Source organism: Strix aluco, chromosome 10 (assembly GCF_031877795.1).
Source record: "Strix aluco isolate bStrAlu1 chromosome 10, bStrAlu1.hap1, whole genome shotgun sequence".
NCBI classification, from domain to species: domain Eukaryota; kingdom Metazoa; phylum Chordata; class Aves; order Strigiformes; family Strigidae; genus Strix; species Strix aluco.
Genome location: NC_133940.1, coordinates 8,010,623 through 8,034,695, shown reverse-complemented (window position 1 = coordinate 8,034,695; position 24,073 = coordinate 8,010,623). Strand labels below are relative to the sequence as shown.

General features: G+C 39.1%; 1 protein-coding gene across 3 annotated transcripts in view; it reads right to left on the bottom strand.

The window, feature by feature from the left end:
* AFF2 (ALF transcription elongation factor 2) overlaps window positions 1–24,073 on the bottom strand; it is a 349,091-nt gene that overhangs the window by 81,626 nt on the left and 243,392 nt on the right. For all 3 annotated transcript variants that reach the window (XM_074835138.1, XM_074835139.1, XM_074835140.1), the window contains 2 exons: window positions 19,060–19,111; window positions 3,468–3,505 (listed from right to left, as the gene is read on the bottom strand). In XM_074835138.1, coding sequence (XP_074691239.1) covers window positions 3,468–3,505; window positions 19,060–19,111 — 90 coding nt within the window. The remainder of the gene's footprint in view (window positions 1–3,467; window positions 3,506–19,059; window positions 19,112–24,073) is intronic.

Genomic DNA, 24,073 nt, shown 5'->3' with positions numbered 1-24,073 from the left:
TGGTCCAAGTCGACATGAACATGATTCCTCTAGGCTCTATGCTGATGTGGGCTCCCCTTGCCTATCCAAGTCTGGAAAAAACATCTGGGAAGAGTGATCATCAGTTGGGTTTCAGAACAAAGCTGCTATTGAATTTTAATGATACTGCTGTCCTCCCCCTCTTCCATCAAATCACAGGGTATATAGGAGACTATTTCCCCTGGATGTGTCTTAATGCAGACCATTTCTCATGTAACAGCTCTTTAGAAATTGTAAACCCTCCACAAGGTAAACTTATGTTATGTCTTTCAGACTCAGGGATAGGAACAGCATGATAAGGACCAGCAAGTAAAAAAGTATCTAGGACTCTGCATCCAGGAAATCCCTTTTCTACTACAGACTCTCAATGCAAATATGGATAAAACCAATGGAAGAAAGCAGTGCTCCTTGTATGACAAGGGAAGGAGAGGATAAATAAGTTAAATGTAATGGATCCTGCAGTTATGGGGGCAACCTTGGTGCCACACACAGACAGAAAAGGGTCTTATGTTTTTGGAAAAGTAAGTTCACTATTTCCACCCAAAAAAAAAAATCAGTTCTGCAGACACAGACTTCTCAGCTATTTTCCGCGTGCTTATTTATAGTAATATTATGCCAGATGATGCTACCAATACATAAAGATGAGTTGCTATGGATGTGCTGTGTCTTGCAGTGCTACAGGCAACATGGAACTCAGACCAAGCCTTCTGAAGTAGCCAAATGCCACCTGCATCTACCTTGGCCATCAGGAAGTTCACTCCAGTTAGTCTAAGCACCTATAGACACTTGGACATTAAGAAACCAGCTGCTTGGCTGTCTTACTGAACTGTAGTAAGGAAACTTCCTTGTTTTTTTCCCTCCGTAAGTGTTAAGTGCCGGAGAGATTCAACAGAACAAAAAAAGAACAGTAAACTTCCTCCTGAACATTAAACCAGCAACACTAATAAACTGAGCAATGAAAAGTAAAGAGACCATTTCTACAGAAATCTTTGTCATGCTCCTAAACTAATACGTTAAATAGTGGCACTGCTAGGCCCTGTCCAAGGACCCTATATAAACCATAGCCTTTAAAAGGGAGTGATTTCTGATTCCAGTTTTGGGACACAAGAACTATGTCAGCGCAACATAAAAACAAGGAAATTTTTTATGCTAATGACAACTGCGAATATTTCATATATATATTTATATATGTAAAAAAAAATATTGTAACAGATGTCAAATGCAGTTAGATTCAACTCAACTTATTAGTGCATGGCTTTTAGCCAAAAGCAATTCACATTTGCAGAAGTGTACTATCACATATGTCTTAATAACAGAAATGTGTTTTTAAAAATGTATGTGATAAGTCACATATGGTAGAAGGAATCTGTACAGCTTTCAGCCCTTATGACAATGGAAGCTACTAACTTTATTTTGCATAGCTGAAGAACATTAAAATTCAAGTGAAATTCTCTTTGACATTTGAGAGCTACAAAAGCAACGACTAAAAGCCAGACAAGCCTGAGCTGTACTAAGTGTGGCTGTGATGCTTATATAAATGCACTCCATATCTACTACTGCTATCTTAAAGACACCATTCTTACTTTTTCCCTGAGAGGTAATATTTTAGCATACAGTCATAATTGTGCACAGGTACCTTAAATAATTACATGTCACTGAAAAATACTAGGCAGATTTTTCAGCTGTTTTGTTATGCAGAGTATAATTAATATGTATAATGGATTCCCTAGGGTACTAATTGAAGCTGCCACCATGAACACAGTCAAAGAGAAGTTAAACAACCAGTTGGGGGAAACATGACAGAGTGAAATATGCACATGTAGGTGGAAAGAGCGAGACTGTCCATCTGGCCTTCTTCCATTCCAAAATATTACACTTACTCAAGTCCCATAAAGGAATGATTTAACCTAAATCACCCTTTCTCTGCCGACTCCCAAATCTTTCTGGTGGGTTAATTGGGCATCAGTGTCACATACACGTTGTTCAATGACCATGAGGCTCAATAACATTTATATGTGGAAAACTCAATTTGGTTGAGTCATTCCTGAGAATTTGACTCAAAATATTTAAAAAAAAGTGAATGGATGATAAATGATTATTTTGGAGTTGTTCCCCAGGACTCTCATCACCTTGCAACTCTTGGATCCTCTCGAATGTAAGGTGAAAACACAGCTCATTTCACGCTCTCTACTAAACAGCCACCAGCTAACAATGACTTTAATTCAGCTTGCACTGAATTTGAACTAGCCCTATAGGCAAGAAAGGTCTCTTGTCTTATTAGAAGTTTCATGTGCTATCAGGTCCCTGCTGGATCCTATTTCTAATTTTTATCAGATTGAATGAAACATAAAGAGAGAGTGATTTATGACTATCTTACACCTCATGTAATCACTCCAAGGAGTGTTCATACACATTTTGTGTTCACTTTATAAGGTGTAAATGACTATACGTAATGGAAGCCAAGTGAGAAGTAGAACTGTATTCTTTTGTTATGCGTGCTAAAATGCAATGATTTGTGAGTCCTGTCAGTGTATGTTCTTACAAATACAAAACCACTCCAGTCCAAAAGCCAGCACGATCAGCAAACTACTATAAAAATAAGAACATTTCCTCTGTCTGTAACAGGAATATACAGTTACTGGGACTTAGTTAAACTGCAATGATCACCTACTGAAGCTAAAAATACGTGTTTTATTGGTACATAAGAGCCCATTAAGACTGGAGTATTCATTATTTAAACAGAATCACTGATTGCTGGTAGCTTTAACTGAAAATGCCTTTTCTCAAAGAGCCAGGACATTTATATAGCAACTTTCTTAATTCAATGATATATGGTTGAGTGTTGCCGCTAGTGCCCTAAGATTTAAGAACTTCTCATAAAATGCCCTGGAAATTGCTCCCTGGTAGCTTGCTCATCCTTCACTGAGCCCTACTGTAAAGAGCAGAAACATACGTGTGTGTATGGTGTGAGAGACGCACACACGGAGTGAGAAAGAGCTCTTAATCAACAGGATGGCAAAGCCTTGATACATAGGTGCAAAATATTCCCATGTGTCTAGAAATCATTTGGCACATTCCTAGTTATTTCCCCCCTGTCAGACCTTCTCAAGGATTGCAATTAAAAATCATAATCTTTTTAGCATGTACAAACCTCCCCAAGGCTAGGAGCACTATGTATTGAGTATGATTGTGATATTATTTGGCAGCTATTCATAGACAACACATTAATTTATGGAAACTGGATGAAACTTGGGGAGTGCAATCATTAGGGACACATGAGAAATCAAAAGCGTTCCTCAATGATACTGACCTTTTTATAGCTATGATTAGGGGCAACTTGAATTCTATTATCTCTTTCATCGCCCCTCTTACTGTCCCAGTCTTTTTAGTGACTGTATACAACAACTTTGTCAAACTTGCATTTTCAAACAGATATAAAAATAACTTACTTTACAGGAATGTTTCTCAATTTTGTCTTTTCAGCAGCCTGTAAACAGAAGAAGGGTGGGGGAAACAAACAATTAAGCAACACACCAAAGCCCAACCAAGCTGCAAGCAAACATCAACCCGCGGATGCTCCTCAGAAGCTCACACCCGGGCAGCCTGCCACAACCAGGGCAGAGGGCTGCAGGAGCTGGACCCTTTCAGAGTGATAGCGCTACAGGTTTGAAATACTTCTGCCCCAGTTTGTGATACCAGTGTGGTTTGTTTATTTTTAATGGCCATGAGTCTTTAGGAACTACTCGTTCAGGGTGATTACTTCATTTCCCGCTCGGAGGTCTGGCCCCTTTGTCACAAGCTATCTGTCCATATCTGGAACAAGAACAACAACAGGAAAAAATAAAGGGAAGAACAGACTCTGTTTCCAAAACAGTTTTTATTCGCCAACAACACAAAAGGGCAAGGGATGACCAAATGTTCAGATCAATTTCCTCTTGTGAAACCTTTGAGAAAACACACTCCAAATCATCTAAATGAGTAAATCTTTGGGCCTCTCGGCCTGCACCACCTCAGCCATGGAGCCTGGTTCCAGTTTATTGCTGAACCCATTGATCTGTGTACAGTCCATTTATCATTCATGAAAAGAGCCAGTGATCTTCACAGTATATTAGAAGAAACAACTCAGATCATCTGTCAACGGCCCTCTTATTTCTGTTTCCCTCTCCACGGGGATTTCATCTCCTTCGATTCTTCTTGAATTAAAATGTTGCTAAGCAACACAGCTGGGGGCACCGATGGCAGAGCCGCACCAGTCTATCACACTGGTTAAGCTACTCGTGATTTTAGTGGAGATTTTTTTTTATTAATGCTTCTGTGGCATAATTATGTAATCTGAACCAACCTTGCATCCCCCCTCTGATTTTTTTCAGAATAGGTAAATGACATTTTAACGCAAGAGGGCTTGAAATATCACCTTCAGATAAACTAGTGTTGTCATATCATTTCAGAGAATTCCTCCTAGCGTTTGCAGAACCAGACTGTAATAGATTTAAATGTGGGAAGCGGTCAGATGGTTAGTGAGATTAGAAGCACGGATAGCAGTGAAAGGCAGAATTAAGACAACTGATCCATAAACCTATTATAGCAAGGAAAGTTTTAGTGCTTAATTACCTTCCAAGATGTTTTTATAAAGCCTACCAAAATTGAAGAGAAGGGTTTTGGTGAGGAACGTTAACCTCTGCTATGCTTAGGATGGGAATAAAATGGTTCCCACATAGGAACTGCTAATATTAGTGGTCCTGAAAAACGCTCACATAAGCCCTTGAGGAATTAAATCCTTTACAAAAACTGACTAACTTTTGAAACTTCTGGGACCTGCACAACTGGGTTCCAAGTTTTGCCAGAATGAATTTTCCTTTGGGCTCTACAATGGGGCTAGTCTTTCAAAATACCGCTGTTTTGGCACTCTTGCCTCCAATCATAGCAAACATAAAATCTGTGTTTAGAACCATGGAAATCCCTAATAATGAGTTTAAAAATTGGGAGGAAGAATTAGAGCTTGTGAGAGCTCAGATTGGGCAACACTAATCTTCTGGGCTGGCTCCCAGCGTGCAAAGAAAAATGTGTTTGTTTCATTTGGATTATATTTTCCATCTAAAGAATAAATCAATGGATGCATGATAGGAAACAATTATATTAATTGAACAGTAGGGTTGCTAAATAAAACACTTAAACCTCAGGAAATGCTAAACTTAAGATTGCACAAGGTAGTGTTATAGACCCAAACCTAATTATATCCTTTCAAACAAGCCTATGATGAAATGGGGTTCTTGCCTCATTAGTGAGATAATGTGAGTTGTGCCTCTTTCCAGTGATACTCTCCCAAATCTCCCTTTTTCAGCTGCCACGTGCAAATGCAGAGTCAGAAGCATGTTATTAAGAAATCTTTCTGAGTAATAAACTACATGTAACAACACACAAATGCTTCATTTAAAATGGATTAGAGTGCCATCAAAAATGGCATTTCAGTTTCCCAAGCCTCCCACTAAATATCAAGTTTCAGTCCCATCCTGCAGGGAACTAAAATTATTTTTAAAGCTCATAAACAGCCTTCCACAACGGCAGAAGTTTTTTTGAATGTACAGTGATATTTTGCTTGACCCTTCTATATACCAAATAGCTGGACTATAACAATTCTGAGTTCAAGCATGTGAAACTCGCCTCTAAATCAGGTTTTTTTTCCTCTGAATTATTCAAAAATCACTACACAAAAACTGATATCAAAATACAGATAAAGAAAAGAAAGCAAAAGAGTGGAGAGTGTCTAGGATGACAAGTAAATAATATTAATGCAGTCGATTCTAATACAAAGTAAAGCAGAAGATATTTTGGAGGTCATGTGCGTGATGGTGTGAACTAAACTGTTTACATGATAGATTAAAGAAGATGACGATATTTCAGGGAGTGAGAACTAGCAATGTCAAAGTCATAGAATATTGAAGAGCAGAGTCTAAACTGGATGTTTGATTTTTCACTACTTAGCTACATTGATGGCAACCGTTTACCCTGAAAGAAACATGGTAGATTTAGTAAGAAAGAATTATAGATAAATTTTATTTTCTTGGACAAACACTCTAGGACATATCTTTCCTTAGATTTTTATATGGAGAATTTCCACATTTTTTGCTCTTTGTTACTGGGAGAAGGCACTTTCCTAACTCTTAAGAAAAGACACATGCTTGAGGGAGTGTCATTCACACACGTGCTCACTCGTACTGAGTTTTAAACAAATATTGCAAATGATCAGGTTAATCTACATGCCAGCCTAGTTTAATGTTGGATTATCAAGCAACTGGTCATTTTCTATTAAAAATGATTCAGTTTGCCTCTGAGTGGGACCATGTTGATATTAAATACAGCACAGAATACATGTCAGGGATTCCATCTGAGAAAGAAAGGCAGGATCTAGCCTTCTGCTTTTATTTGTCTTGTAGGTGTTGCTCATTCATTTTTCAAAGTGTATTTGTTGCGATACCATGAGCATGCCCAGTGGCAGAAGATAAAGGAAGGCAAAATCAAAGTGACATTGAGTAACTCTACACATTAAGCTTTGATGCAGAAACATATTGTTTGAAAATATTTGCCGTGCAGCAGGTCTGTCAATTAGAGCTAATTATTTTTCTCTGATCAGGAAGAATGCAATCTTGTTTTAGGCAGGTTTCTTTGAATTGTATGTCTTTTATATAACTTCATTATAGGAAAATACTTCTTCCAAATTACTTTTTTTCTGGGCTGCTTAGCTATTGACTCAAATTGTCTGTGTTGAGTAGCTCTCTCTGCTTTGATAATTAACTTTTGATCATTACTGAATTTAGCAGCTCTAGTCAGATGCGTTCATAGCCATCCTCCTCAACTATTTCAGCATTCGTCGCCTTTAATCTTTGAACAAAATGATCTCATTGAGCCTCCATCAGCCTTGCTACTCAGTTAATAATTCCTGTTTCTCATCTTCATGACTGAGTTTGATTTGGTTTAGACTTGATGCAAGCTTTTGATTATTAATTTAAGATATGTCAAAGACAAACATGTTTTAAGAGTTATTTTTTTATCTTATATTCCTAGGCCTTTACAAATAAGAAACTGGTTTTAACTCCACAACGACTCCTAAACTTCATGTATTAAAAGTACTATCTAGAAACAGAGCAGGTAGGAGGTCCCTAAACCATGTTACATGTGCCCTGAGTGGGAGATGATGCTGCAAAAGACTGGAATGAAATTGGACTGATATAATGTAAGATTCAATGGGTGTTAGGAGAATTACATCATGGGACCTTAGCTAATTTTGAGCTTGAAAACATGCATTAAAATAATTTAGGATGATTAGAAAATGGAAGCCAGAGTGAACTAGACAATCATTCCACTTTAATTTGTAATTTCCTTCTGATTTTTTTTTACAATTATGGCCTTTCCATAATTGTGCCTCTGCTCTCTAAGACCTTATTTCAACAGCTGACTCTAGTGTTGAGTAAGAACGAAGAAGATGAAGAATACATGAAAAGCAGTAAGATACAGAGAATAATCCATCAGAGAGTTTTGCTCAGGGGTTTTCCCATGACTTTTATAACTGCGAATGACTTCTACCTCTTATGTTGCATTACACCTGATTTTGGCACTAGAGTTTTTAGCATTAGTTCAAGAACTACCTGCACTATGCTTTACTTGATCTGCAGTGTGAATATACCCATAAACTTATTTTGTTAGCAGGTATTTAACTATTACACAAAAGATTAAACATGGGAATAGGCACAAACTGCTTCTAGATTGTGCACAAGGACCACAAAATGTGAAAAACGATGCTTTTCTTTGTCACTAACAATTACCAGACTGGCGTTTGGATAGAAAGAACCAGAAAAAGTCCTCCAGTCAGTACAAATTTCCGACATCACAAAGACCTGAGGAGAATGAACTGACAAGAGGCTGGATCAAAAATATCAAAGTAAAATAACTGGCATTTGCAGAAGGCAAATTAGATTTTTGGTCAAGTGTTACAGGGGAAGTGTCTGCTATCCAAAGAAAAAAAAATATTTTCCATTGCATAACTGAAAATCCAGGATTTTCAGTGAAAAGTATTTGATTTTGAAAGAGATTAGACAAAAAGTATTCTTTAAGAATGTCTCCTCACCCTGTTGATTCAGAAGCACTGATCAGCCACCTAAGAAGGCAATTGCTGAACCTCCAAGAGTCTCTTAGGTTGAGACATGGCACTTCATGCCATCAAACATGTTGGCAGAAGAAGGAAGGCCTTCATGCGTTAACTCTTTCCATGAGCTGCTGCAAATCTAACATAGGTTAATCTTCCAGTTTCTAATCAACTCTGTATGGTTGGGTGAATAGCTAAGTAACTCAACACAAGTAAGTTTACAACTCACCATGCTCTTTTCCTGTTCTGTAGGTATAAAAAAGACTCCCTGGAGACCCAATTCAACAATCCAATAAAAACAAAGAAACTTTCCACATCAGTTGAGTCATATATACAGTTATATATATATATGTATTCATAGATTATAATTTGTCTTGGAAGTTATACCATGCTCTTATTTATAGAGAATGCCTTACCTATGATCCCAGGTAATGAACAAAAACCCACTACTTATCAACTGCTCTGATTCTGTAATGATGCAGCTGGTACTAACTACGGTTTCCTGTGGAGGAGGAGAATGTAGTGCGCAGCAAACAAATTAGAAAGCCTAAACCCAAGGCCTGAAGGACTAGTATGTGATGATACATGCATAAATATGTGTGTTGTGTTCTTTTTTTTTTCTCTTCTTTACTTCATTGGTTACACTCTCCTCTACCTGTCCCCTAATGTCAACAGAGGAGATTGTATTTCTTTCTTGCTAATTGCCTTTGACGTGAAGTTGGCAACCTTGTATTTGAGATTCTGTGTGTGATGTTCTGGGTCAGTCTCACCTCGAGGACAAAAAGCCCAATGTTACTGTATCTAGCACCAAAACCAATGGAGAAGATACTCTCCTCATCATGTCATATTTTTAAAAAATGAGTATTTTTCCTTCAGAAGCCAAACATGTGGGATGGATCAGCTAAGATCCATTTTTTGAAATATCAAGTCACCAAGCATGTGGTATCTACAGATCAGAACGGTTCACTGAACTCTCGCTGTGTATGAACCACAGAGAGCTTCTCATCATAGCTTTGAGCAATGCAGTAACCTTCATGGCTTCACAGAGAGATGCTCAAGAATACTTGAAATACTGGAAATTTCATTTCAATTGGTGCAGTGGAGGCTGGGTAAATGAAAAACAAAGTTTAAGTGACCAATTTTAAAATGGGCTGTCTGTGGGTTAGGAGTCACCTTCATCCTTGATGTAAGTGAACTGCTTTTAATTGAGCAACAACACAGATATATTTAGGCTTCTGTAAGCATTTTTTCCCAAATCCCTAAGTTTCCATCAGGCCAATAGTGGAAATCAAACTAAGGAAGCGTGCAATGAAAAATGTGCCCACTTCCCATTCTTCAAGGGCTATTCTGTATTTTTTAAAAAAACAGAGAAAAGACGCACTGAGTGCGTGCTACATTCTGAGGAGTGCTTGTTGCTCATGTAGACATACCTGAGCTAGTTTTATCTTAGTTATCATGGGTACTATGAACTTTGTTGCTTTTGCTGCACAGGCTGCAGTTTCCTCCCCGGCTTTGGTGAACTTTACAATACAAACTGTTATGGCTATCTCGCAGCGAACGGACTTATTTCAAAAATAACTCACATAACATGTATGCTTATTTTAGGACTTCAGTACTAATGTTAGTTGACAGAGGAGGCTTGAAACAGTGTCTTCCTTCCCCAATTATTTTGATATATGCTGCATTCTTTCAAAAATGCTTTTGATGGAAAATTGCTAATTGTACTAATTTTGACTCCTTCATCCAACAAAGGAGAAATTGTAATATGACATTATAAATTCTACTGATTCTACTTTTGTAGTCCTATAAAACATTGTCAAGTTGCTTTACAAATGCTGATTGATGTCTCATGAAGTCTAGTAGATTTAAATGCTCTGACAATACCAATTGACTTGGTCATTGCAGAGTTCTACAGCAGAGAACAGAACTCCTGGCTAGAGCTAGGCCTGATTTTTCATAAGAATTGTTTTATTTGGAAAACAAATATCCAGCCCTGGTGACAGAAAAAGTTGGGAAAATTGTACTGAATGGTCTGTGTTTAAGAAAAAAATTCTAAATTGAAATTCTGGTTTGAAATATAATTTCCTAGCAAATAATTTATTGCAAATTCATTACAAATGACCTAGGCTTAGTGGATGATTATTCTATTGTGAAGATATAAAACATCTAGCTAGAAATAAAACTCAGTATTTGTCGTCATCTTACTTACTGATGATTTTTCTAAAATGTGTTTGGTTCAACCCTCCAGATGGCTAACAAATCAAAAAAATCCATTATTCGTTGGGTTTACTCCATAGCCACATTTCATCATGTTAATAACATGATTAAAAATATCGAGGAAGCAAAAGAAACACAGAGAAGGTCAAGAAACATTTATAAGGGAAACAAAGTCTTCTCTAAACTTCCCTCAAGAAATAAGCAGCAAAAGTCTAGATTCAAAGAACATCCTGTGACCTCATTGTGCAACTGCAGACAGTCTCCACAACCCGTGTATTCCTCAGTTTCCTGGTTCTAACAGAAGGAGAGTAATTCTTTGTATCTCCATCCCTGAAACTTACCTGAAGAGTGCTGATATTTTGAGATCCTATAATAAGTTGTACTCTTAGTGTGCAATGACCGATTGTTACTTTTGCAACGTTATATCTTCTTGCATCAAAATGGACAGGAGGATAGGCAGACATCTCAGAAACAGTCCCTTGTACCCCTGCTCATTTGTAGTTAGATTTTCCTTTGTGGCAAAGGCCTTTATCTCATTCCTCTGGGAGTCCAACCTATCCTTAGTCTCTTCCCAACTTTAAATCAATGAATAGTTCCCTAGACTTGAGAAGCAGAAGGGCAGAGTCAAGGAGTACCAGCAGTGGCAGTGCTGGGAAGATGTGAATTGATGTTGCTATTGTTTATGCTGCCCATTTGTTTCCTGTGACGGACTAAAGACTTTAAGGATTTTAATTTATATTGAACGTTACCTCTATACTGAATGTTAAAAATCTATTACAAACAGGCAGCAGAGGTAACAGAGGTAAACTGACCTTGGTCTGGTTTAGTACATTGCTCAGATGTAACAGTGTACTAATGTACTGATGTGGTCAATTACTAAACTGCACAGCTCCCAAAATTATACTTAATAGTATTGCCATGAAATCGGTAATTTTGTAAAGCAGGCATGCTCTCTGTGAGAGGACCCTGCCCAAATCAATCGCACTGTCATACTGTGGTCCTGACCTGTCCCTACGAGCAGGCAGAAGGTCTGTTCTGGGAAGATTCATCCTGCCGGCACAGAACAGAGCATCTCCAACCCCAGCAAACCTTGCAGTGGCAGATGAATTCATCGTAAGAAAAATTAAGGTGTTTAGTTCTCATTACTGTTCTCCTTCTGGAACACCTCCAGGGGAGATCAACTTTCACTTCTTCTCCCCTTATTCTGTCTGACAGAAGCTAATTACTGGATTTATCATGCCCTTTTCATCACCTACTTTGCGCTTGTTCTGACCACCTATGAGCCCCTCATTCAGACTTTTGCAACCCCCCCAAGTCTCAAAGCCAGGACTAGCACTATCCTCTACTGGTGTAAAAAACTCCCAAGAATTTAGATTTTGAAGTTCACAGACGGTTGCTCGGGCTTTTACAAAAGAGCGACACTGCAGATGGCCAGCATAAGAAAGCCAGACACTTTCTTTACCAAAATGCTTCACAAGGCATTCATGATAAAAATCACACTCTCCTTTTGAGGAGAAAAGGGAGATAAATGTTTCCTATGTGGTTGGATTAGTGAGTGTTGAGCACTGAGATGGCCTGCAGATATCACAGACTTCAGATTTATTTTTATAGGACAGTATGGTCAAGTCTGGCTTTTCTCTTAACATCAACAATGCTGGTGTCAATCAATTATCTCACCTGCTGCTGCCTCTGTTTCCTGCCAAAACAATACAGGGCTTTTGCATAAGTGGCATACATAGCAAGAGGCCCTGGGGAAATATATTTTCCCTCCATGCTTATAATAAAGACTCCTTTACAAATAAATGTGTGCGCAAGCATGCACACACACACACAGAGTACATGACCTGTCCTGTGGACTGAAAGCTGCATCTCCTTCCTCCCTCCCACCCCAAAAAAGGCTGGCAAATCTCCAGCATCTGGTCCTTATGGCTGTACTGAGGAACAACTGGCCTTTCCACCTCTAATTAGTAATGGAGGCATCAGGTCTTTTTAAAGCTTCTCCTTCAGGTGAATGATGTCTTATGGTATGGCTGACAGAGCCTGGCTGCTTCAGGCTGGTGGCATGAAAAACTAAACCCAAGAGAAGCACCTGTTTAAGAGAGCACTGAGGGGCTATGAAGCGCCTGCTTACTTGTAGAGAAGTGAGGAGAGGACTTCTTGCAGCTGTATTTATTGATCTTTTCAACTAAGGCGTTTCATTCCCCCTTTGTTAGGGCTGCCTGTCTGCCAGTATTTTCTTTTCCTGATTATTTTCTCTGCTGCAGCGGAGGGTTATTGAGACACTGAGCTGCCAGTGCATGGTAGGGAACCCACACAAGAGGCACGTCTGTGGGAGGGACGGGGCTCCTGCAGCTCCTGTGCTGCCCCAGAGCCCAGGTAAGAGCATGGCTGCAACCTGCAGGGGCAAACTTATTGCTGTTGCTCTGTAGTACTGTGCACTCCACAGCAACCATTTGTCCTGAGGGTTTTGTTAATCCCCTTCCTCACTGATGGATGACTTCCACAATAAAGACACGTGTGGAAACAATTCCATGAGATTCTGTGAATTTGAACAAGTTAAAAGCTTTAGGTAACACTGTGTATTTTAGTGGTGGGCCATGTTTTTCACTCATAACTGCAGCAAGCTCAGCCCAGATCTCAGAGTGGTTACTGAAAGCTTCTGCTGATAATAAACATGATGACATGATAATAAACATGACATGAACATACATCATTACCATGTGAATTATGACCTTAGACATGTCAGCCATCAAATCTCTTATTACCAAAGATTTGTCTAACAGAAGCTGGAGTACTCATTTTACACAGTTGACGATATATGGTTGTCTCAACTAGAGTTGTGCAGAATAAAATAACCTGAATATTAATTAAAATGGACTGAGGTAGCAAGAGACGTATCTTCACAAAAGGACTTTTCATGGTTAGAGACTGCCGAGGTTGGAGAATGACTGTATTATCCAAATAGCTTCTGTTTTTATTAATGGCTTAACGAAAACATTTCCCTACAATTATAAAACGTGACTGTAGATCTTAAACACTGGAATGTGGGTTCTTTAACAAAACACATGCTGCTGTGGCTACAATTGATGCTGCATCACTCTGGGATTTCAATGGAACCCAATGACAGATAAACTGTTTACATTAAAAGAGTCTATCAAAGTTATTTTGCACCTAGTTTCATCCTAATCCATCTGATTTTTCTATAGCTTTGACAAGATGACCTCTCTCACTGTGTGTGCAGTATTGATGTCATTACTGAAGAGCTGTTCTTCAGCCTTTCTGCTGATAACAAAGTAAATGGAAATGTAGAGAAACCTTGGGGAGGTAAACAGCTTGTTCAGGATCCAGCTAAAAAACGGGGAAAATGACAACAGGAAAGGATATCTATTGTTACAAGGGAAGCGGTCACTGTTCCACTTCAAAAAGTGTTTATATGATATGATGAAGGCATACTGCATCTTAGAATTTAATAAAATTTTTAAAAAATTAACTCAAGTAAAGGCTTTGAAAGCTCAGTACGCATTATAAGAATTCAAAGCTCAGCCTCAGCTGATGACCTTTTTAGACGCAACTACAAAGTCAAACATTTTGTATGTAATTACCTAATACTAACCTAGCAAAAAAGAATTATGTTTGTGTAAAATACAAACGACAGAGCAGGGCCATGGATTATATGCGTGTCTTGTGTTTGTATGGTTATTAGAGAAGTGGCAATAAAGTGGCAATCATTAAGGGAAGGAGAAAAAAAATCAAATAAAGAAAAACATCTTATTGATTTGATCTGCCAAAACCACTGTATACATAAAATACTGAAAATGGAGCAGGTCTGTAACTAGTATCAAAGTTTCTTTGGTTCAAAAACACACAGAACACTAGCAATGTGCTTTAAATTAAGTACGCATTTCAAAGGTTAACAGGACTATTCCTTAGGCAGAAGAACAAAGAGGAGCTGGTTAAAGAAAATTGGGTACACTACAGCTACTTAAAATACTGTATCCAGGCACAACTCATTTGGATGCCTTTGAGCTCAAAGCTAATTTGAATTATACAGAGGTGCTTTAAAGAACAAAAATACTAACCTGTGTTTTATCTAAGCTCTTTTAGCTGAACTGAGCTACTAATTAAAAATCTTCACTACTCTTCCTAAATTCCGATGTGTTTTTTTAACAGAGTAATAAAGCCATCTAAAAGCTCTGTCCTTCCTCACAGAAGAGTGTTAACATTAGCATCTCTGAAATGCCTTGTCATCTAATGGTTTTACCAACATGTCTGTCATCTGCCTTGACTGTATCTCTTGTAGCCAATATAAAAATATTGTGCAGTAGGACTTGTGAATGCAATACTGATGCACATGCCAACGTTCCCTCAGTGACAATACTACAAGACTCTACAATCCAGGCAATGCTGAAATGTAACAATATCTCTCAAATAATACATTAAACAGATGTGTACCTGGTATTATAAATATGTGACATAAAAATCTATTGGGTTGGTCGGTGTGCATATTAAAAACCATTCAAGTAGGTCAAATTGTGGATAACTTAAAACTTTAAAGACAGCAATTTTAATAAAACTGTCAATACAATTTTCTTTGTAAAAACATTTGACACTGATTATGCTGCTTATATTGAAAGAGAAACACAAGGGCTATATCTTTAGATCTTTTATTGAACTGTGAGCACAGCATCAATAACTGCTTCTCAGCTGTAAATGAAAATTGATTCCAGATCTAACCCGTCGTGTCTTTAATCCCAAATCACCCACAATGAGACATAAGAATCAGCATTTTGTCTATGGGACAAAGCACGTGTCATATGGCCAGCTCCAAAGTGTCTACACTGAAGATACTGTGGGGTGTATTTACACGTGTTAGATGTAGGGTAACTGCGGTCCGTCCAAGTAAGGGCCAAAAAGTGATAATAGGAGTTTGCAGCTTGGGGTGGAGTGACTTGTAACTTGCCTCATGCTCTGTTGCAATGATCAATACAGTCCAAAGCTTTACTGATTTGAAGTCATTGGACCTCCTGCATGTCACAGCCCAAAGAAATTCACTTCACAACTTCTGTGTCAAGCCCACAACTGCCAGAATTCTAAAAGGAGAGGGGAAACCACAAGGTTTCCATGCAGTTTGCAGCAGTTTGGCACTAGTAGTTTGGATTTCCTGTCAGCTCTCACTTGCTGAAGCCTCTTAAGCCCTCTGTGGTGAAATTATAGCCTCCTTTCAGGAATCTTTTTCTTGGTGATATGTTGCTAGACCATCATCATGCATGCCTTATCCAAACAGACCTTATTAAGGAAGGTTCTCCAGATCATGTTTATAACTCTTAGGAACAATTTCCCATTATTCAAAATCCTGCTTGAAAAGTGAATGCTAAAAGTGAGCAGCATGTTCAGTTACCGCCTTGCTAATACTATCTATAGAATAAATACCTTCCAGTGACTTCAACCTGGTAGTTCTCATCCTATCCAGAAATAGTCTCAACTTCTTAATTATATGACTGACTGGAGCTATCATGTGTGTTGGGTTTCTCCTCAGCAGTGGGGAGAAAAGGAAGGAGATGTTTAACACCTGAAAGAGCACGAGGTCCATGGAGTCCCAAATAAATGCAATACAGATCAGAAATACATCCGAAATGCTCATTCATAGGAGTGAGAGAGTAAGACAGAAGAGCTTTGTTTCTTGCAGACAAGCTTCTAACAATCTTCCACCATGACAAATGGACTACTGGTAGTCTCAGAAGACAGGCTGATAGATCAAACTCTCTCCACGTACTGTAGACATTCACTAAAAGTTGAGATCAAGGTGCATTTATGGATCAGTGTCACTACCACCCCTGCCGTGTAAAGATTGAAGGGTTCCCAGCAATTCTCAAAGGACAAAGCCTCGGGCTCCCTACCGACCACTGTTCTCAAAGAATTTCAATTTCCTTGAAATACGAGTAGAGATAAAGATAACAAACTGATTTTTACATACTGTGTTTTTATTAATAAAAATGAGTAAATGCTAGCTCATGCCTCACATTGGCTGCAAGCCTATAGCAAAAATAAATAAATCATAAAGATTGTAAAGACAATGATTCCATTTCCTTATAGAAATGTTGCATAAACTGTTAGAATGGTTTTGAGCTGAGAGTTTTAATCTTTTCTCTCCCTGTCAGAATGCGCACATGTGTACAGCTGAATTACAATGGTCATTTGACTGCAAAATACTATGTTAAAAAAAAAAAAAAATTCTAACCTTGGGCTCCACAGCTGAATGTTCAACATTGTAAAATTCACATATTGTAATAGACTTGACTGTCCCTCGTGAATGAATATTTTATGTACTTTTTGGAAAAAGTATTTTGCAGTCAAAAACCATTGCGGTTACTTTGTTGATGTTTATTTGTCTGACCAGTGGGCCACATCAACCTTTCTTTCCATTTCTAATCCTCTCTTTTTAAAAAGATATGGCAGAAGCTGCTAAAGTGTGAAGGCACTACCGGTGAAATGCGAGAGTGATGCAGCAGAGCCATGCTGCTCAGCTTTGCAAGGCCTTAGCCTGGGATGCAGTGTGTGACAAAAATCTAAAGGACAGACACATACAGTCATTCATTCAGGAAAGCTAAAAAGCTGTGGATTCTTTCCTATAACGTGTATAACTTTGTCTATACCCTCTATTTGTAGTACAATTAAAAGAGATGCAACCATACATATGTGGGGTACACAGGAAAGGTGAAGGCTTCCCTCGAAGTGCAGGGCATTTAAGAAATATTCTCAGTGTGCTTCTTGTCCAGGCAGTTCATTTATTTTTTATGTGATTGGAAACGTTCATGTTTGGAATCCCTACAGATATAGACCATAATCTATTTCTTAAGAAGATATTTGGGAGAGCTTAGGAGATCTGAATCAATTCTAATCACTTAGAGTGAGATGAAGCTCACACTGCTAAAAGGAAAAATATATTCTGTGTGCTATAAAGTTTTGAGAACCTACATGAATGGTCCTTATTGTGCTCTCGTTTGCATCTTATGCTGTGTATCGTATTACTGGAAAGTCACATGGAGTTTTGGTGCAGTCTGAGGCTTCCTACAGCGTGGGCACATCACCACCACATAAGGGCTCAGGCTGCAGCCCCTGAACTGGGAGCAGTGTGACACTCTTCACGTCCATGATGCTGCCTTTGGGTAAGAAGCACGCATGTACCACACGTCAGCAGTGATGTTGTGAGAGCAATCAAGGCTCCACTGTGCAGTGTAGATATGACTGTGACTTTCCTGCTTAGGATTAACATCAGAGATGACACCTGTTCAAGTCAGTGAGGGCTTTTGGCTTGATGTCAGCAAATGCTGGTCCAGGCATTTGCTTCTTCATTCAGCAATGATACATGATTTCATTTTAGCAGTGTAAATTGTGTAAATTTGGAATAATTCTACCTAAGTGACTAGAAAACTACTACTATAGGAAAAGAAAAGTAACTCCTACCTGATAATATATTTCTGTTTCTGTATTTTGGGCATCTCAGGATCACAATATAATTTTACAGGTTCATTTGGGCAAGTTCCCAATAGATCAGGAAACCTGCTGGTTTCATAAGTCACCATGTTTGTACAACAGCGCATTGCACAAGTACAGGCTTTTGATCCTTTGGCTTCAGATGAGAGCGCAGGTCTAACTTGGTGTTAAAAAATACTGACCTGTATGACTAAAGGGTCAACTGACACCAGAAGGTAAATCTTTTCTGGCGTGACCTTAAAGGATGGATTGGGTAGGTTGAAGGAGAACATTTAGGTGCTTTAAAAATAAATAAGAAAGAAAGATCAACTTATAATTAACATTTCCCAGGCTGATGTTATGCTGAATTATAGCATTACCTTCCTTTCTATTGCAGATGTTTAAGCATTTGAGCCTATTGCATATATAAAGAATGAAGGATGAATTTAACCCAAAGTCTCTTCTTTTTTCTGATAAGAATATTTCACCAGCTTTATTTCCCAGTCTTATCCATAAATATTTATAAAGTGGGAAGGATAGAGAATGACATGAGCCAGTTTTCTGAAAATGATTCTTCATTAATGTCCCAAGTAGGCTGAGAGACTTTCAGTATTGATTTACAGCTACACACGGAGGATTTTCCCTCTCACAAACAGGAATCACTGGATTACTGACTATGGACTCCCAGCCCTTTACTCACTGACCAGAACAAAACTTACAGACTGAATCTTCTCGGGAGCAATTGTACAAATAAATTGCAAAGTGCAAACCAACTCTGCAGTTGTTTTGGTGGTCTGATGTGGTCATTTTACATCCACTTCCAAAAAGGTCATCAGTTTCAGAAATTGAGTGCGAAACAAGCGGAGGCTGTACCACAGTTAGTTTGGTACAGTGGAGGACAGAAACTCAGAGCACACTAGCTATTCCTTGGCCATGTGTGGACTCTTATTCCAAGGCTAGTAAGTCATGTTATGGTTTAGTTTAATCCACTTCACAAGGTTAATTTAGCAAAGCTGACAAAATGCAGACGTATTTAAGAATGTTTCCTCACACAGAGGTTCTGTGTGCAAGCAAGATTTAAGCTACTGGATTCTGCAGCACTCTAAAATGCTTTTGATGCAAATATAGTAAACCAACAGGCAATCACATTCAACCAATGAAACAACTGTGTCAGGCTATACAGACTATGCACTTACATCAGATGTATTTACCTGTTCATTGTCATCTTCATCACTGCTGAGTTTCAGATCATCCTCAAGCATTCTGAAAGAAAAAAGAGACAATACAGAATTACATTTAATGAATGAACTTTATATACAGTGGGCTGAATCTACGCTTCAGCAAAGTCAGAGGAAAGACTCCCTTTCAATTCAACAACAGCAAAATGAGATGTGTGATAAGTAAGCCGATGAATACTCCATGTATGTATGTATTAGTCCTTCTGTGTGATGCTAGGTAAGAACAAATAACTTCCAGACTCATCCATCATAAAGTTTGGCAGTCAGCTCCTCTTTCATGTCCTCTTTTATTTGCACATTGTCTCATGGTGATCAGTTCATATACACCTATATCTATTTCTAAATCAGAAGGTGGAAGGGAAATTCACCTCTGAGACTGTTAAAACCTGAGGAAAAGTCCTGTGTTCCATTCCTGATCTAGGGCATCACTGATCTTCTTTGAGGCCAGTACCAATTCCCACCTTATCAAACTGAGAATGCAGAGTGGAGAATAGCAAGAAGAGGAAGAGGTTGTCTGAGGTTTGATGAGACCTCACGGTTGTTAGTATCTGAAGGCAGAGCAAATGTTTTCCAAGCTAGGAATCTGCTAATTCATATCCCCATTTTTATTTATGTTTTTAAATACAGGGAAATCTCACATGACTGCTCTTGGCCCTTGGTTAAAGGGGAAGAAAACTCCTAAAAGGTGTGGTTGTCCCAATGCTTCCTTCCTTTCCTTTGGCAGAAGAAAGAGTTAAATAATGCATATTACTGTATTAACACTCATATTACTTCTTTTTTTTAATCCAAGACTTGGGTATGGCAAAACACATGGGGTAAGAAACCATATTATTTGCTTTTACATCTTTGCAGAAAAGATCTCTTTGTTTGAGGTCCGTCTACCTAGAGAGACTTAACTAGCAGCCCCCAAATACTCCCATACAGCTTCCCATATATTCATGCTTTGGTGGTTCTCCTCAGAGCTGACATTCCTTTGGGCACACCCATCTTTTCACCTTGACAAATTCTCTTATCGCAGGATGACGTATGAATGAATGGGCACATCTCACCTGTATCTGCTGTGACACCCACTAAAATTGCCGAGCCTCCCTCCTCCCAGCCTGAGCTTCTTTACCCATGGCAGGAGGCTGGCAAATTGCAATTGTTGTTGAGTCTGAGGTCTATGATTTTTTTATTGTTAGCCTTTAAATAACTGTAGCAATCAATGGATGTTCAATAGGAAATTTTTGTTTGAAGACTACCAGTAAATTATGGAAGCCTCCTGGTATAAGGAATTTTAAAGAGGGGACAATAATCCCAATGTGGAAATATCAGAAGGTTGGAAGCCCTGCTGGTGTTCTTAAAAAGAGAAAGTGCAAGGAGATCTTTAAACCGGTTTGCAAGTCATCTGTCTTTCGTGACCTCTGTTGTCGGGCAGCTCAGCGGTTACAAAGTATCTGGACACATAACTACTAGTCATTAATGTCTTGATAAATGGCAGATGCCTCCCTGTAATATGTGAACCCATAAAAGTAAGACTGTAGCATGGATAAAGAATCTGCTAAAAGTAAGAATTTGTGGTGGGTTGACCTTGGCTGGATGCCAGGTGCCCACCAAGCTGCTCTATCACTCCCCTCCTCGACTGGACAGAGGAGAGAAAATATGACGAAAGGCTCGTGGGTTGAGATACAGAAAGAGAGAGATCATTCAAGCAATTACCGTCACAGGCAAAACAGAATCGACTTGGGGAAATTAATTTATTACCAATCAAATCAGAGTAGGGTAATGAGCAATAAAAACTAAATCTTAACAACACCTTCCACGCACCCCTCCCTTCTTCCCGGCCTCAACTTCACTCCTGATTTCTCTCCCTCCTCCCCCCCAGCAGCACAGGGGGATGGGCAATGGGGGCTGTGGTCAGTTCATCACCCGCTGTCTCTGCCGCTCCTCCCTCCTCAGCGGGAGGACTCCTCACACTCTTCCCCTGCTCCAGCGTGGGGTCTCTCCCACAGGAGACAGCCCTTTGTGAACTTCTCCAGCGTGGGTCCTTCCCATGGGCTGCAGCTCTTCACAAACTGCTCCAGCGTGGGTCTCCCATGGGGTCACAGCTCCTGCCAGGAGCCTGCTCCAGCACAGGCCTCCCACGGGGTCACAGCCTCCTTCAGGCACATCCCCCTGCTCCGGTGTGGGGTCCCCCCGGGCTGAAGGTGGGTGTCTGCTCCCCCATGGAGCTCCCTGGGTGCAGGGCACAGCTGCCTCACCATGGGCTGCACCACGGGCTGCAGGGGAACCTCTGCTCCGGCGCCTGGAGCACCTCCTCCCCCTCCTTCACTCACCTTGGGGTCTGCAGGGTTGTTTCACATATTCTCACTCCTCTCTCCCAGCTGCTGTTGCCCAGCAGTTTTTTGCCTTCTTAAATCTGTTATCCCAGAGTTGCTACCACCATCACTGATGGGCTCGGCCTTGGCCAGCGGCGGGTCCATCTTGGAGCCGGCTGGCATTGGCTCTGTGGACACAGGGAAGCTTCTCACAGAAGCCACCCCTGCAGGCCCCCCCGCTATCAAAACCTTGCCATGTAAACCCAATACAGAATTTCTCAGGAAATATTAATCTTTAGAGGCCTGGACTTTGTTGATGAACAGGAACTTTTAATGTTGTTTATCTAGCAGGCACATTCATTTGTTTCCCCAGTGTCATTATTTGCTGTGCCATTCTCAATGTATCGCTGTACCTTGATCTATCCACAGTCCCAGATTGTTATCTGCAAGTCTCATTACACACCAGAAGGACAATACCCCCAGGAAACGGAGACCATCTTCATTCAGGACTATATCATTCTGACTCTTAACTCTAATTCAATCCTACACTACTACTTTTAAACCTACATCTCACTTTAATGTGTAAATTATCCACTGCTTTAAAGCAGCACTGCTAGATAATGCGATCTATTATTATTTTTTAATGCAGATCTAAGAGGACATAATGCAAAGGATCTTTTCATGAACGAAGCCCAAAGGGTGGCGTTTTTTTTTTTCTTCCCAGCTATCGTTTTTTTTTTCATTTGTTACATGTTAAATTCCTTTTTGACATACCCTGGTAGAAATAAACCAAAAAGGACAAAGGAAATTCCATACTGGATAAATGTAAAGAACAAAGAGGAAAACATAAAAAAGATAAATGAATACACTTACTAAACTAACCAAACAGCCATCTGAAATGGCTGATTAATAACTGTCCTCATACAGTCTGTACTGCGGACACTTTCTAACAAGTACAGTAAGCACAAGACATGTTTATTGAATATTGAAAAATATAAAATGGATATAAAACATGATTAGTAGGAAGGACAACTGTTAGAGTTGGTTTCAGATAAACTAAATTTGCAGGATTTATGAGTTCCCTTCAAGAGACTAATGGATGTTTAGACGACTAGAGAGAGGAAAAAAATTGGATTTTGGTATTTCTTTAGCAGTTCCAAGCTTATCACTTGGAGTATATAATTCTTCTTAGCCTGTTCTGCTAAATGAAGAATATGTCATCCCATTCAGTTACAAAACTCAAAGGTTAAACAACTAAACCACACAGCTTCTAAAATGCATCACAGTCTCCTGGCAGATGGAATAATTAAAGAGAAACTGAGTATGGTATCAACAATAAATATATGGTAGCCAGAGAAGTGAGGGAATAAATTAAAAATACACCGTATGTGCAAATGGAAGTAGAATGCTGAAGAGTTCAAATAACCTGCTCCCAGAGGATACTGGTTAGAAGAGGTAATATTTTACAGACAGCAGAGGACTAGATTGTCTTCCACAATTTTAAAATGTGCTTAATATTCTGAAGACATGGGTCACAGTAACTTGTACTATTTAATGTTTCTATTAACTCTCATTTATAAGCAAGCAGCATCTGACCACACTCAAAGCCCAATAAGGGCTTTTTAAGATTGCCAGCAACCTTAATCCAAGGTAACTATTTCACCGCCATATCTAGAGAGGTAACCCATTTCAGCTTCAAAGCCCTGAGACAGAAGAGCTCCGTATCTACAGCTCTCTCAAACACTGTCTGGATGGTTTGAATGCGAAATTAGGCCCTCTTGAGTGAGAGATCCCTGTAAATACACATATGATCTATTCTGCTCTATGTCATTGTTAACCTCAGAAACACCCAGACTGGAGATTACAGAGTGCGTTTGTTATGAAGATCAGGCCAGCTATTAATAAAGACCAATTTGGTGGATAAGTTACAGTTACAATGAATACTGTCAATGAGGGAAAATCAAAGAGAAAACTGCCTGTATCAGAAAGCTATCTCCAGAGGTGTTATGAATTCATTTTATTTCCTATTCTTCTCTGACCCAGCTGACATTATTATTGAATATACATGTACTTGTTTGTCTTTTCATCCATAGCTAATGCAAAACACCACTTTAGGGAAAGAATGGGATTAAGTAGGATTTTTTATTTCATTATTAGAGCAATGCCATTTACTCTTAACAGTTGAAGTTGTGTCAGCACATTTATTATAATCTACAATTTTCAGAGGTTTATAATTTGGAAAGTGAAATTATTGCAAAGCAGAAATGTCAGGACAATGCAACACATTTATCTGTGGTGTAAGTAGGGGCAATCTCATTGACTGACTACAATACCCACTTTCTCCAGGGATGAATCGGCTCCCAAAGCAGATTGTTCCTACATTACAAATTTAACTAGACAAATGGCTGAATGAGGCCTTTATTAGGATGAGTTCTGTAAAAGTCTCACTAGAAATAGTAACAACAAAATATTATTTTTAGGAGCCTTCAACTTGTACCAGGCCTCAGAAGATGATGAGATGGACCAAAATAAAAATGAGTTATTTTTATAAGTTTATTATGATTTCTGCATATCAAGCTAAATTTTTATCTTCCTCCTTTGACTCTTCACGCATTTTCCCAAAATATCTTTAAAAAAATATGCCATGAAAATAAACCAGTTTAAAGATAATCAGAAACTCCTCTGTATCT